We start from the raw sequence: 13,336 nt of genomic DNA on the forward strand, positions 1-13,336 counted from the left end.
TTATCAATATTAATGCGAAGACATACACCTCATGATTGAGTCACACTGCATTTTCCCTTCTGGTGTAAAAAAGCGTTTTTGTGTAGTGTTTGACTGACAACTTGTCTGATGCCAACCAATGACGCAGATGAAGACGAGATGGATCAGACACTTAATTAAGCTTACTCTGAACATCCCACAGGTCAATAGGTTATTCATTCATGAAGTGTTCTCAACAGTTCACTAAAACACACAAGAGGTATAATAACCCATAGGCCTAATTGTTTTTTAGATACACAAGGATGCTTATTTGCCACCTGCACCCACTGAGATAAAGGATAAAGAAAGCCACACATGCTGTAGAATTTCTTTTTACAAGCGTAGGCCTACTGCATGGGGAATGGGAGATTGGGGAATGACAGGAGTGGAGTAGGTGATAAAGTTCATAAATTGCAATATAGGCTATATATATACCATTTTAAAGTGGATGTTAATTGGTGACGTGGTGGATTACTTTGAATACATCAGTCATGTCATGCAACTCGCCATGACATTCACTGTGCAGTGATCCATCTTTGTTGGTCAGTATACCTATTGATATAATTTTATAGGCCTATGTGTTAAATAAACGTAGACAAAAAAGATAAGAATGTCAGGCAAATAATGAAATCGTGGGAAAACATGATATAGCAGACAACGCCCGTGCCTGGGCCTGGCTAGTACTTCAGTCTGTATGTTACGCATTTGGGCAAGTTCCATAGGAAGGCACGCGCTCTCCTTTTCAATCGACAGGCGTCGCTATATACCCACGCGCTCGATGTTGAGTGAACACCTGCAGGCAGAAGGAGTGAGTGCTTCTTAAGAAAGTTATTTGAATGAACTTCTACAAAAGTGTACAGATGACTCATTCTAAAGGTGTACATTTATGGTAAATATGAATTATATCATTTCTCATGCACGCGCATGGAGATTTCTTTTCGCTGATTAGGCTAGCCTACATCCTTTCCTCAAATGTGGCCGCATGCAGTTTTAAAACGGCGCACAGTCCAATGTGTATTCCAACCAACGCATCAAAGTCACACTGTGTTAACATTAACAAGTTAATTAACGTATAGGTTGCTTGTGAGAACAATAGCTCGACATTGATCTGAGACTATGACAACAACAATCTGAAAGAAAAAAAATGATGAGACACAGTTTTCTGCATTTCCACGTGTTTCATCAGTGTGGGTGCTAAGCAACGCCAAGTTGGAGGCTGGTATTGTAAAGCTAGGGAGTGGCGGCAGTCACACACGCACACACACACACACAGCACAAGGGGTGTGTTTCCACAGACAGCGGCGCAGCAGCCTAATATGATTATTGCGCTATTAGCTCGATACAGGCGGCAGTCGCAGATAGACTGTGGGCAACTCTGGAGGGAGGTCGCGCGACAGGCAGGCTGAGGGAGGCTTCATTCGTGCAGTTTTTGGAAAGCAATGAATGCGCCATGAGATCCGTTTTGACGCACCAGTTTGCCCAGCCTTTCCCTAGAACGAAGAAGTGATTATCTGGTTAGTCTTGACTTTTGGGAGGAATAAATAAATAAATGGAGGATAAATGGAGTTCATGGACAGTCCGGATTGGTGAGGTAAGCATTTTACATTACTCTTAAAACAATGTGTTCTCCAAAAACAAGAGTGGTAGCTTTGGACTACTTACCCACCCCTAGCCTATTTGTGATTGGAAAATAAGTTCTTTGTTTTTTTTATTTGGTGTCAGCTTTATTGCATATTGAAATCATAAAGAGGATCCTTCTCATGTAGTCTCTCCGTGTATATTCTTTCAGGAGGGGTGAAAAAATGACAGCCGATTCAACCTGTGCTTTATCCAACTGGCGTAATTACTGAGAGGGAGGTTTTTTATGCTTCCTGCCATTAAAACACACCACCGTGTCCTTACCAACCTGTGAGGAGGCAACTATGGGCCACCACCACTTTGAATAAAACGGTCACATGATGATTTTCCCTTGAGGGGGGGAAAACACAGACCGACCACGATCCATGGTCCACCACCACCACCACCACAACAATGGGGTGTGACGACGACAACAACGTGACCAACGGAAGTTCCCCCGGCGACGGTGGTGGCGGTGGCGGGGGCGGCCTGCCCCACAGCGCCCACGTGCCCCTCACCATCCTGGTGGCCCTGCTCATCCTCCTCATCGTCTTCGGCAACGTCCTGGTGGTCATCGCCGTGTTCACCAGCCGTGCCCTGCGGGCGCCCCAGAACCTCTTCCTGGTCTCGCTGGCCTCGGCGGACATCCTGGTGGCCACGCTGGTCATGCCCTTCTCCCTGGCCAACGAGCTGATGGGCTACTGGTACTTTGGCCCCGTGTGGTGCGAGATCTACCTGGCGCTGGACGTGCTCTTCTGCACCGCCTCCATCGCCCACCTGTGCGCCATCAGCCTGGACCGCTACTGGTCCATCACGCAGGCCATCGAGTACAACCTGAAGCGCACGCCGCGCCGCATCAAGGGCATCATCGTGGTGGTCTGGGTGATCGCCGCCGTCATCTCCTTCCCGCCGCTCATCACCATGGAGAAGGAGAGCGTGGGCGAGCAGGGCCCCGTCTGCCAGATCAACGACGACAAGTGGTACATCATCTCCTCGAGCATCGGTTCCTTCTTCGCGCCCTGCGTCATCATGGTGCTGGTGTACGTGCGCATCTACCAGATCGCCAAGAGGAGGACGCGAGCGCCGCCGGGCGACGGACGAGGGAGGAGGAGACCGGCGGCGGCGACGAACAACAACAAGAACGAGGCCTACAAGAAGAACAACAACGGGGCTGTTGTCGCGGGAGGTGGTAGTGGTGGTGGTGGTGGAGGAGGTGGTGTTGGAGGAGGCGTTCAGGCCGCTGGAGGAGGTGAGGAGCATAAACTGAACGGGCAGCAAAAGAGGCCCGAGGAGGGACACGGGGAGGTGGAAGGGGAGGAGGAGGTGGTGGCCATGAGGAGTCCAGAGCAGGTGAGGAGGAGGGGAGGAGGCGAGGAGGTCAACGGGGTGGACATGGAGGAGTCCTCCTCCTCAGACCACAAGCTCCACAACCCCTGCTCCTCCCTCAAGAAGAAACGAGCCAAAGCGGCCAAGACCAAGCTGTGTCAGATCAAACCGGGTGACCCCACCACGGCCAACGCCGACGCGGACATTAACATTGCCGCCTCCGCCTCGCCGCGCCTCCCCAACAGGCAGGAGTCCTGCAGGCGCAGCGGCAAGGGGGCAGCGGCGGCCAGCCGCTGGAAGGGCCGGCAGAACCGGGAGAAGCGCTTCACCTTCGTGCTGGCGGTGGTCATCGGGGTGTTCATGGTGTGCTGGTTCCCCTTCTTCTTCACCTACACGCTGACGGCGCTCTGCGACTCCTGCTGCGTGCCCGACACGCTCTTCAAGTTCTTCTTCTGGTTCGGCTACTGCAACAGCGCCCTCAACCCCATCATCTACACCATCTTCAACAACGACTTCCGGAGGTCCTTTAAGAAGATCCTGTGTCGAAGGGACAGAAGCAGGCGGGTCGTGTGACGGGATGCAAAATTATTGTTGTTGTCGTTGTTGTTGTGTGGTTACTACAACAATGCTCTCAAACCCCATCATCTTCCACACCATCTTCAACAACGACTTCCGGAGGTCCTTCAAGAAGATCCTGTGCCGAGGAGACAGAGGCAGGCGGGTCGTGTGAAGGGACACAAAACAAAAGCAGAACAGATGGGGTTTTTTGTTGTTGTCGTCGTTGTTTGGTTAAAAATGTTACAGTATAAGCAAGAAAGCTCTCACACACAGTTCACATTTGCAGCGTTTACTTGCGACATAATTGACCGAAGAAGGTCAATAGACTGAAACGTCGCAAGTTAGCACTACAAATGTGAAGAGTCTGAGGGAGCTTTCTTGTTTCTAACGTTGGTGACCCAGGGGTTACACTCCTACACACTTGGCCAAAGGAGTTGTGGAAGAATTCTACAAAATCGAACTTCTGACCCGACATGTTGTTTGGCTACTGCAACGATACTCTGAAACCTCCATCATCTATACGACATTAAACAACACCTTCAGGAGGTCCTTCAAGAAGATCTTGTGTCCAGGGGAACAGCGACAGGCGGGTGGTGTGATCGCCTCAAAAGCAGAACTGACATTTGTTTTGTATGTTTTCCCATACCCACACTCAGGCTGTTGTGTGCTGTTCATATCTCAAAGATGATGTATTGTTTAGTGAACAGTTTGATACTCTGCATATCGACATGGGCTGTCCGTCTTACTGTGGCATATTATGTGAATGGCTTTAGTACCACTGCTGTGACATGACAGTTTAATATCTTACAAGGAGTTGTGGGACTGTGTTTGCTGTAAGCATTGGTGTGTGTGTGTCCGTGTCCGTGTGTGTGTGTGTGTGCGCGTGTGTGTGTGTGTGCGTGTGCTTGTGTGTGTGTGTGCGTGGGTGGGATGTTGACATGTTTGTGGTCTGTGGTATAAGATGAATCTTTATCAAAAGCACATTTTTGGATCACTGTTCATGTGGTGTAATGTATTACATTTTTTTCAACTGTTGTGTAAATGTGTTGAGTCACACAGATGCTTTTCATGTGTGTGTGTGTGTGTATGTGTGTGTAAGAAGTGAGCTATTTTCATTGTATTATTAAAATGTATTTCTCTTAAACATGTTAAACTAGGCTATTATCGTTTATCTATTTGACTGAAATGGTTATTCTGTGAAAATAGTGTGACGGGGGAAAAAATGCTTTTTGGGCAATCATTGACATGAGTCAATGAAATGTGCTTGTAGAGTTAGTTGGGCACAATCCCTGAAATGTGCTACCACATTTTAGAAGACATCCCAATCTCCGGTTGGAAACATGTCTTTTCACAAGCTTTTAATGTTCTGTTATCAAAGTGGCTTTAATGTACGGTAAAACTCTGTGACAGACTCTGCTCAGGTGTTTAAAATGAAAGCTCCGTAAACGCTAGACGGATTTGTGCCGACCATAAAAGAGTGCAGCTTAGTACAATGTGTCTTCCCTGCTCTGAAGGAGAGAGAGAGAGAGAGAGAGAGAGAGAGAGAGAGATAGATAGAGATGTTCTCCTGCGTGCTCCTCTGTTTATGCTGTGTGTCTCCTTTATAGGACACAGCTCGTTTAAAGTGCTAAGTACTGCGCCATGCCCCATTAACCAGGGGATGTGGATCTTGTTTGACCAGTACTCCACGGGTCTCTAGCACCCTGCCATACGCCCACACACACACACGCACACCTGTCTTTTCACATAACAGGTTTTTTTTTTACCTCTCTGGTCAATTAATACAAGACATGGTTTTATCAGGATTTTCTTTATATATATATATATTTTGTGGGGGCTTTTTATTGCCTTTATTTGACAGGACAGTGAAGGTAGTGACAGGAAGTGAGTGGATCTTATTTGACCGGTACTCCATGGGTCTCTAGCACCCTACAATACGCCCACACACACGCGCGCACCTGTCTTCTCACAAAAGAGTTTTTTTTCCCTCTCAATTAACCCATTTTAGCCTGATGACTCGTGTATGTTGTTTGACCTTTGGTGCCTGGAGGGACATATAAGCTGAATTCAGGCTCTTGAGATTTTAGCTTTTTTATAAATAAAAATGTGGGTATGTTACAGCTGCATGAACACATTCTAATGCAATATGAGGTTCCTGGGGTTGGAAATGCAACACATTTCATGTTTTTATGTGCATAAGAGGCTGAAATATTTAGGATTTTATAGGCTGATGGCAACTTTCCCAATAAGGGCTTAGGAATTCAGCAGGCATTTTTTGCAGGCGCTTTAGGCATCAATTGGTTAATACAAGACACAGTTTTATCATTTTTAACATGAATAGAAAAATGGTATGCCCGAACACATAAAAAACACCCCACCTTTTAACACAGCAGAGTTTCTTTCTCTTCAATCAATACAAGACGTCTACTTTTATCCAGACTTTCAGTTTTAACACGAATGGAAAAATACAGCCAAACATACAAGTATAATTACAACACGACACAGGCTATATTAGATTACTTTGGTGGGAATTTTCCTCCTCCGTTCATGTCTGTGTCACACTGCAGTAGACTTTGGGTCAAGTTTTCAGTGCAAACAAAACACACTGCGGCACCCTGTACGTGCTCTGTGAAGGTAGCCGTACCTTGATACGGTCAGATGGCAACTGAACACACAACAAGGCAGCGGGCCAACTTAACTAAACTCCCTGCATGCCTCCCATCCATCCAGACAGACAGTAACGGTGTTCCTGTCGAAATGGGCTCCTTTGTCAAAATGAGCCACTGCAGTGGTTCTCAACCTTTTTTGAACAAACGCTCCCTGGATCTCATCCTAAGCCTGCCAACAGCCCCTTGACCTCATCATAAGCCTGCCAGTGCCCCCCATAGTACTGAACCCAGTATTACCCCAATGACAACTAAGCACTGCACCCTCTCAACTATATCCTTCTCAATGCCCCCCCTAGGGCTCCCCACCGCGCTGTACCGCCCCCGTTGAGAAATACTAAGCTACTGCATAGCGCTAAGCGACAGAGTAACCCCAAGGGGTGCTAATGTATCACTTTTGTATTGGCATTGTAGCTCAGTTAGATGGAGTGTAGTAGTAGGCCATATCGACAAGACACTCAGGGCAGCGAAGCAACCACCCGGGCCTGCAAGACCATCCAAACTCCCCCTAGAGATTAATTTGTTCTCTCGTAGGAACTTATCAACTTAACCCTTTGATTCCCGACCTGCCAGCTTGGTGGGTCCGGGATTAACCAGTGGTTTCCTTATCCTCTGCCATGACTGAGGCACCCTCAGTTTTGGAGCGAGCCCTTACACGGGTGAGGCATAGATGCAATTTACTGGTGTGGAGTGCTTGAGGAGTGCACTCGACACTGAGGGTACCTCAGTCATGGAGGAGGATGGGGAGAGCACTGGTTAATGACCAGTGGTTACTTTCAAGGAGGAAGATACCGTGCATCATGCTGAATTTTATGTACAGAAACGTTTCGGCCAGTGTGGCCTTTCTCAAGTGTTTTACATTACATTTAGCGGACGCTTTTGAGCATAGCGACTTACAAGTAGGAAATTCAAGCAAGGACAGAGTAAGTTGTCAGCACAGCAGGGCTTGACATTAACTTTTTTCTCCACCGGCCACTGTGGCTAGTGGTTTTCCCGAGTCACTAGCCATTCAGGTATTCCACTAGCCACAGATTTTATGTTGTTTCTTTTTTTCTTTTTTTTATTATGATTGTGCTCGTCGAACCTCAGAAGATGAGATGCTAAAGCAAGATGAGTGTAGCTTTCTACATGGAAGTTTATCAAGCAAATAGAAACTGAGTTACTGAGCTTTTTCTTGAACTTACATACAAACAATTGATGCACAAGGGGCAAACAACAGAATATAGGCTACTATGAATATGTCATACAAAGGAATAAGCTGCCAGCCAAATTGGCTAGTGACACTGAAAGTATTACTAGCCACAGCCAAGTTTTACCAGCATTTGGCCGGTTGGCAGGTGCCAGTGTCAAGCCCTGCAGCACAGAGTACAGCAGTATACAAGTATTGTAGAATGGATAGATCACAGAAGACTGGAGGAGGACCTAGATGTAGTGTAGGTTAGTAGCCATGATTAGAGGAAGTAAGTCATTTTTTATTTAAAGAGCACATTTAAAAACAGTGCAAAACTGGCCAAAATTATGTACAGTGACTGGCTAGAGGGAAAAATCAGAATAGATACATGAGCAAAAACAATAAAGCAAATTAGAAGCAAAATTTAGATAATAAACAAAGACATCTAGGCGCAGTGTACAGTTGCAACGCTGACAGCATTGTCCAACACATGGCAAAAGAAGATGAAGCATAAAATAATAGGACACTTAAAAAAGTGTTAAAACGCAATTTAGGTACATAAAAAGTAGTGGCTTAACTTATCTGAGTAGTTTTTCAGTAACAACACAGCCCATCTATGTCATTAGTTACAATGGAGTAAATGGTGTAACAGCTATGTAATATCATGTGTTGTACTTACACCATGAATTTACTTTTACTTGTAGTTTTGATACCTTTGATAATTAGTCGGCCCACCAACCTGGCGGGTGTGGAATCAAACCGGACAGTTGTCCCTGGCCCAGGGAGAGAATTGGTTCCTCATTACATTGCATCTATTGGGCAGGGGGCCCCTTTCATAGTTGTCCCAGGCCCGGACAAAGCTGTCAGCGGCCCTACTGCTTACCTATGGCTTCCCATTAGGGTGCCTCAGTTGCCCCCTATGAAAAGATATCGCCTTGGCCCTATAGTAAAAATGTTCTACACCCAGTAAAAACACACTGTGTAAAATATTTTGAAATTTGGATGAAGTCTACCGGGTCCACCAGCCCCATGAAAATAGAAAATAATGGTGATAGTCAAAATCTTGGATAGAAACAGGGCTGGACTGGCCATCTGGCATGGCGGGCATTTCCCGGTGAGCCCCGCACCCTCGTGGGCCCCCATTTTTTTTTTTTTACATTACTGAAAATAGGGGCCCATGAGGGTGCGAGGCCCACCGGTGAGTCAGTTCTCCGCCACTAATAACAATGAGGGGGCCCCCTTAAATCGAAAAGTGACCGGGCCTTATTTATTGTCCAGTCCAGCCCTGAATAAAAATGGACATTTTGCTGCATAAAGCTACCCAATAAAAACATATTGCCTCAGCTGTGTGATAAAAAAAAGTGTTCTATGCACAGTAAAATCACTCTGGGGAAAATGTGTTGAAATTCTACTGGGTCCACCAGGCCCACGAAAATACAAAACAATGGTGATAGTGATGGGCAACCTGGATTCCAAAGTCCAGTGACACATATTCCAAATATAGCCAATATAATGAACCAGCTGACCCACTGCCAGTATCAAGCAAGAGATTGCGAAGTTGTATGACTTTTGTGTGCTTCACCTGTGGGCCTACAGGATTGTACAGGCAACTGTTAATACCTGGTGGAACATCTGTACTAAAGCTGTGAATGCTCCTTGGAATGACATGTTTTTTCAAGAAATCCCTGCAGTAGTTCAATAGAGTACATACAATACAACTGTATGTGATGTTGGAAAGAGTGGCTTCCCAAGTGGCTTCTAGGTATGTCATGGGTATCACCAGGTCCAGAGTCCATTGCCAAGGGCCTCTCAGGTAAGTTATGGTACTCATCTGATGGAGTAAAGTGAAATACTACCACAGGCGATGGGATAAAGAAGTAATGGCACTCTTCAATACAGTTGTATTGACTGCCTTGTAGCCTAGGCATTCAAAGGAACATTCACAGCTTTAGTACAGATGTTCCTCCATGAATTGTAGGCCCACAGGTGAAACACACAAATATAACAGTCATGCAGCTTTGCAATTTCTTGCTTGATACTAGCAGTGGTCCAAGGCAGCAAGGAATTGATATTGTGTAGCAAAAGAGCAAATTTGCCTAAATATAGCAGTTTGACCATCAGTCTGTTCTGAGACTGAAGTCTGTGTAAGTGGATCGACTGAATACACAACCTGCTTAGATATTCCTTCTGTTTGTGCTCCCAATACAGGTGATCTCACTAATTACCTCATCAACCTGGCTTAAGTGGTAATTAGGATCAGCTGGTCCATTATATTGGCAGGGGCAAATGTGTCACAGGGTTTGTCCACCTCTGTTTTAAGACAATGGCAAACCTAGATTCAAAAGCTAAAATCCAGTGCCACAGATTTCAAATTACCTGGTTTTACCTGTCCAATTGCCCTAACTGGAAAGGTAAAACTAGGTATGTCATTTGGAATCTCTGGCACTGGACTTCAGCTTTGGAATCCAGGTTGCCCATCACCATCACCATTATTTTGTATTTTCATGGGCCTGGTGGACCCGGTAGAATTCATCTAAATTTCAACATATTTTACACAGAGTGATTTTACTGTCCATAGAACATTTTTATCACACAGCTGAGACAATATGTTTTTATTGGGTAGCTTTATGCAGCAAAATGTCCATTTCTATTCCAAGATTCTGACTATCACCATTATTTTCTATTTTCATGGGGCTGGTGGAGACTTCATCCAAATTTCAAAATATTTTACACAGTGTGTTTTTACTGGGTGTAGAACATTTTTACTATAGGGCCAAGGCAATATCTTTTCATAGGGGGCAACTGATGCACCCTACTTCCCATAAATGAACATTGAGTTAAAATAGTGTTGACTGTGCTTTGGTCGCTCCTCTTGTTTCATGGCGCACCATAAAGAGAATTGAAAAGGGGGTGTGTTGCTCACGACAAGGACTCGGGAGAAATATTTCACACAGGGTCAGGTGTCAATCCCTTATCCCGGGTTTAAATGTCATCCCACCAGCTCTGAATCAGCTGATTTTAAAGAGTACTGAAGACATATGGACCATTACTCAGGTGAAGTCACCTGCGTTGGAGGGAAAATGTGGCAAGAATTTTCAACACTTCTGCATACAAGGCAATTTATCAGGCAAAGTTAATGGGGTGTACAGTATGCGCTGAAATGCGGTGGCACAGACACTACGTGTATATTTTATAAAGATGTAAAATTTCCTAAACAAATCTCATTGCAAGGTTTGCACTACTTTGAAACCGTTGAGTCATTACAATAGATAAAAAACATCTTTGTGGTTATAGGGCCATTAAAAATCCTTTATTCTGCTAAATAGTTATGAAAATCATTGGCCCATTTTACGTCACTGTATGTCCTCGGAGATTAGTCAGTTCATGTATTTCTACTCATAAAAAGGGAACATAGCTACTATTTTGTGAATAGCTTTTTTTTTACCTGTCTCTCATTTCTCTCATTTGCTGGAGAGAAACATTAACAACTAGAGTTCTCGGTTAATGCATCTCTCTCACTCTCTCTCTTTCTCTCTCTCTCTTTCTCTCTCTCTCTCCCTTTCCCCGTGTTCACCCCACCACACGCACAAACTTGAAAATAGCTGTGGAGCTAAAAAGCCTCTAGTGATCTCTCTCTCTCTATCTCTCTTTCTCTCTCTCTCTCTCTCTCTCTCTCTCTCTCTCTCTCTCTCTCTCCTGCTCTCTCCTCTCTCTCTCTCCCTTCTATAAACACGCTAACTTCTAATTTATATGCACAAGTGGGCATTCAGTGGCTTCCGTAATTATGATGAATGATGATAATATGAGTTCCTGCTGTAATTATTGTCAGGTGGCACCGACACACAAATGATGAGGTTTTTAAAGCAAGCTTAGCTCACGCAAACGCAGGCAGGCGACGGCAGGGCCGAGGCGTTCCAATATCATTGATAGATCACTTGTTGTTATTGTGGCGTCAAATTGTACTGTGGTGGTTAGAGCTGCGTGCTGGTGCTGCTTGGTCAATGGCATGGGACTGTTTAGGGAGGTTGTTGTAGCCTACTGAGTCATCCTCAGTGATACTAGGATTCAGATTCGGAATTGCATCCAAATTTGCTTTATTAGCATGCCAGCATGTATCCGTGTTGTCAAAGCATACAGAGAGCAATAACATGGAAGTATTAAGGTCATACGAACTTAAACTAGAGAGTGAAACTGTGGGAACACTAGGCCTACTGGTTATGGTGCAGGGGAAAAGTGGTTCAATTTGACTGCGCAAGTGGTAAATTAAGGCTGCGCATTTTGCTTTGTAGTATGCTCATTGATACGTGTAAATCACAGCCTCCATGACGATACGATACAGTATCGATTTCTTAAAGCAGGGATTTCATTATTTTCGATACTTAAGACTTCCCCACAATACGATTCGATTCGATTCGATTTTTTCGATTACTTTTCCACTTCTATGTTATGGAGCTAGGGCATTGGACAGGGGCCAGTGATTTGATTATTTTCGATACTTAAGAATGTCCCACGATACGATGCGATTCAATTCAATCCTCGGCCGTAGGATCGATGCATCGATACGGTGGAATCAGTAGCAGTTAGACTGGAGAGTGTGGGAGGGAGCCGTCAAAATGCTACTGTAGGAAGAATCCGCTGTGATAGGCTACTGTGCAGTGATGATTCAACACTTTGGGAAGTGGGACCACCTAGCAGAGTGTTATTTTACTTTATTATATGGTTGTGACGTCATCTGTCGAATGCTCCATTCATTTCAACGGGGCTCCCCAACGTTCGGACGTCTGTTATTTTTCGATAACGGACGGGTTGGTCTATAACAGACCGCTGTCAATGGCAACAAGACTTTTCACTGCTAAAGCGACTTTTCAACAAGACTCTAATCAGCTGCTGTGATAGACAGCACCCGTTGTCCTGGCTACCGCTGTCAATGGCAACAAGACGTTCACTGCTAAAGCCATTGGCTTGTATACAAGTCAGTGGCTAAAGCGAATGTTTCATATCACTCCGCAGGGGGTCCGGTCTTTTGTCACTCTAATCAGCTGCTGTGATAGACAACACCTGTTGTCCTGGCTAGCCTACCTAGCTGTTGCCTAGCGGTGTTCCACAACGGCACTGTTTTGTTTTGCGCAGCAACAATCTTAACATTAAATAGGTCTAAAGAAATGTCCCCGCATGTGTGAATCATTTAAGTATATCCATATAATAAGCGGGTTAACTTTCGGCGAGTCGGTCGCTTTGTGGAATAGCAGCACTTCAGAGAGAACAAGACCCCTCCGCTCCGCGTCGGGGTCTAAAGATTCTCTCTGTCGTGCTGCTATTCCACGGTAGCGACCTTCTCGCCGAACGTTAACCCTTACGTATTTAGCCTCATGTATTATTATGTGTAGTGTTGTACGTGCAGTATGTCTCATAAGTGAGTACATCCCTCACATTTTTGCAGATTTGTAAGTATATCTTTTCATAGGACAACATTAAAGAAACTTCACTTTGACACAATGATTAGTGTCCTGTTAACAACATAACCGCTTCAATTTGTTGATCACTCACAAAAAAATCGAAATACAGCCATTAATGTTTGAACATGTACCCACAAAAGTGAGTACACCCCAGAATAATATCCGGTAGAGAAGGGCCGTGTTGGCCTGAATCGTCTCGAAATAAAAAGCGATTAAAAGGGAGGTCATCGGTGTGCGTTTCAACCTTTCATTACATTAAACTTTTACATTTTGAGTCTGCACCTGGCTTAAATATGTTGGTGTGATATTTTAATGAAATCCTATGGAGAGTATCATGATTTGCTTCAGTAATCACAGTGCATGTTGACATGCATGTTTTTTTTAGCTGTAATTCAGATTTCCAATGTTGACGCCATCCATTCATCCCCAAACCATGTCAGTCCCACTACCATGCTTGACTATCGAGATGATAAACTTTTTTGTAAAACTCACTTGTTTACCACCACACATGCTTGGAACCATCT

The 13,336-nt window shown here is 44.9% G+C and overlaps 1 protein-coding gene across 1 annotated transcript; it reads left to right on the forward strand.

Moving 5' to 3' along the window:
- Positions 1–1,343: 1,343 nt before the first annotated feature.
- On the forward strand, positions 1,344–4,619 carry adra2a (adrenoceptor alpha 2A). The gene is made up of 2 exons (XM_063222786.1): positions 1,344–1,609; positions 1,808–4,619. Exon 2 carries the CDS (start codon positions 2,050–2,052, stop codon positions 3,532–3,534), a length of 1,485 nt encoding a protein of 494 aa, XP_063078856.1. The 5' UTR covers positions 1,344–1,609; positions 1,808–2,049; the 3' UTR covers positions 3,535–4,619.
- Positions 4,620–13,336: the final 8,717 nt, after the last annotated feature.

Source organism: Engraulis encrasicolus, chromosome 1 (assembly GCF_034702125.1).
Source record: "Engraulis encrasicolus isolate BLACKSEA-1 chromosome 1, IST_EnEncr_1.0, whole genome shotgun sequence".
NCBI classification, from domain to species: domain Eukaryota; kingdom Metazoa; phylum Chordata; class Actinopteri; order Clupeiformes; family Engraulidae; genus Engraulis; species Engraulis encrasicolus.

Coding starts and splice junctions, on each gene's coding strand:
- adra2a (XM_063222786.1), top strand. CDS start 2,050: ATGGGGTGTGACGACGACAACAACGTGACCAACGGAAGTTCCCCCGGC.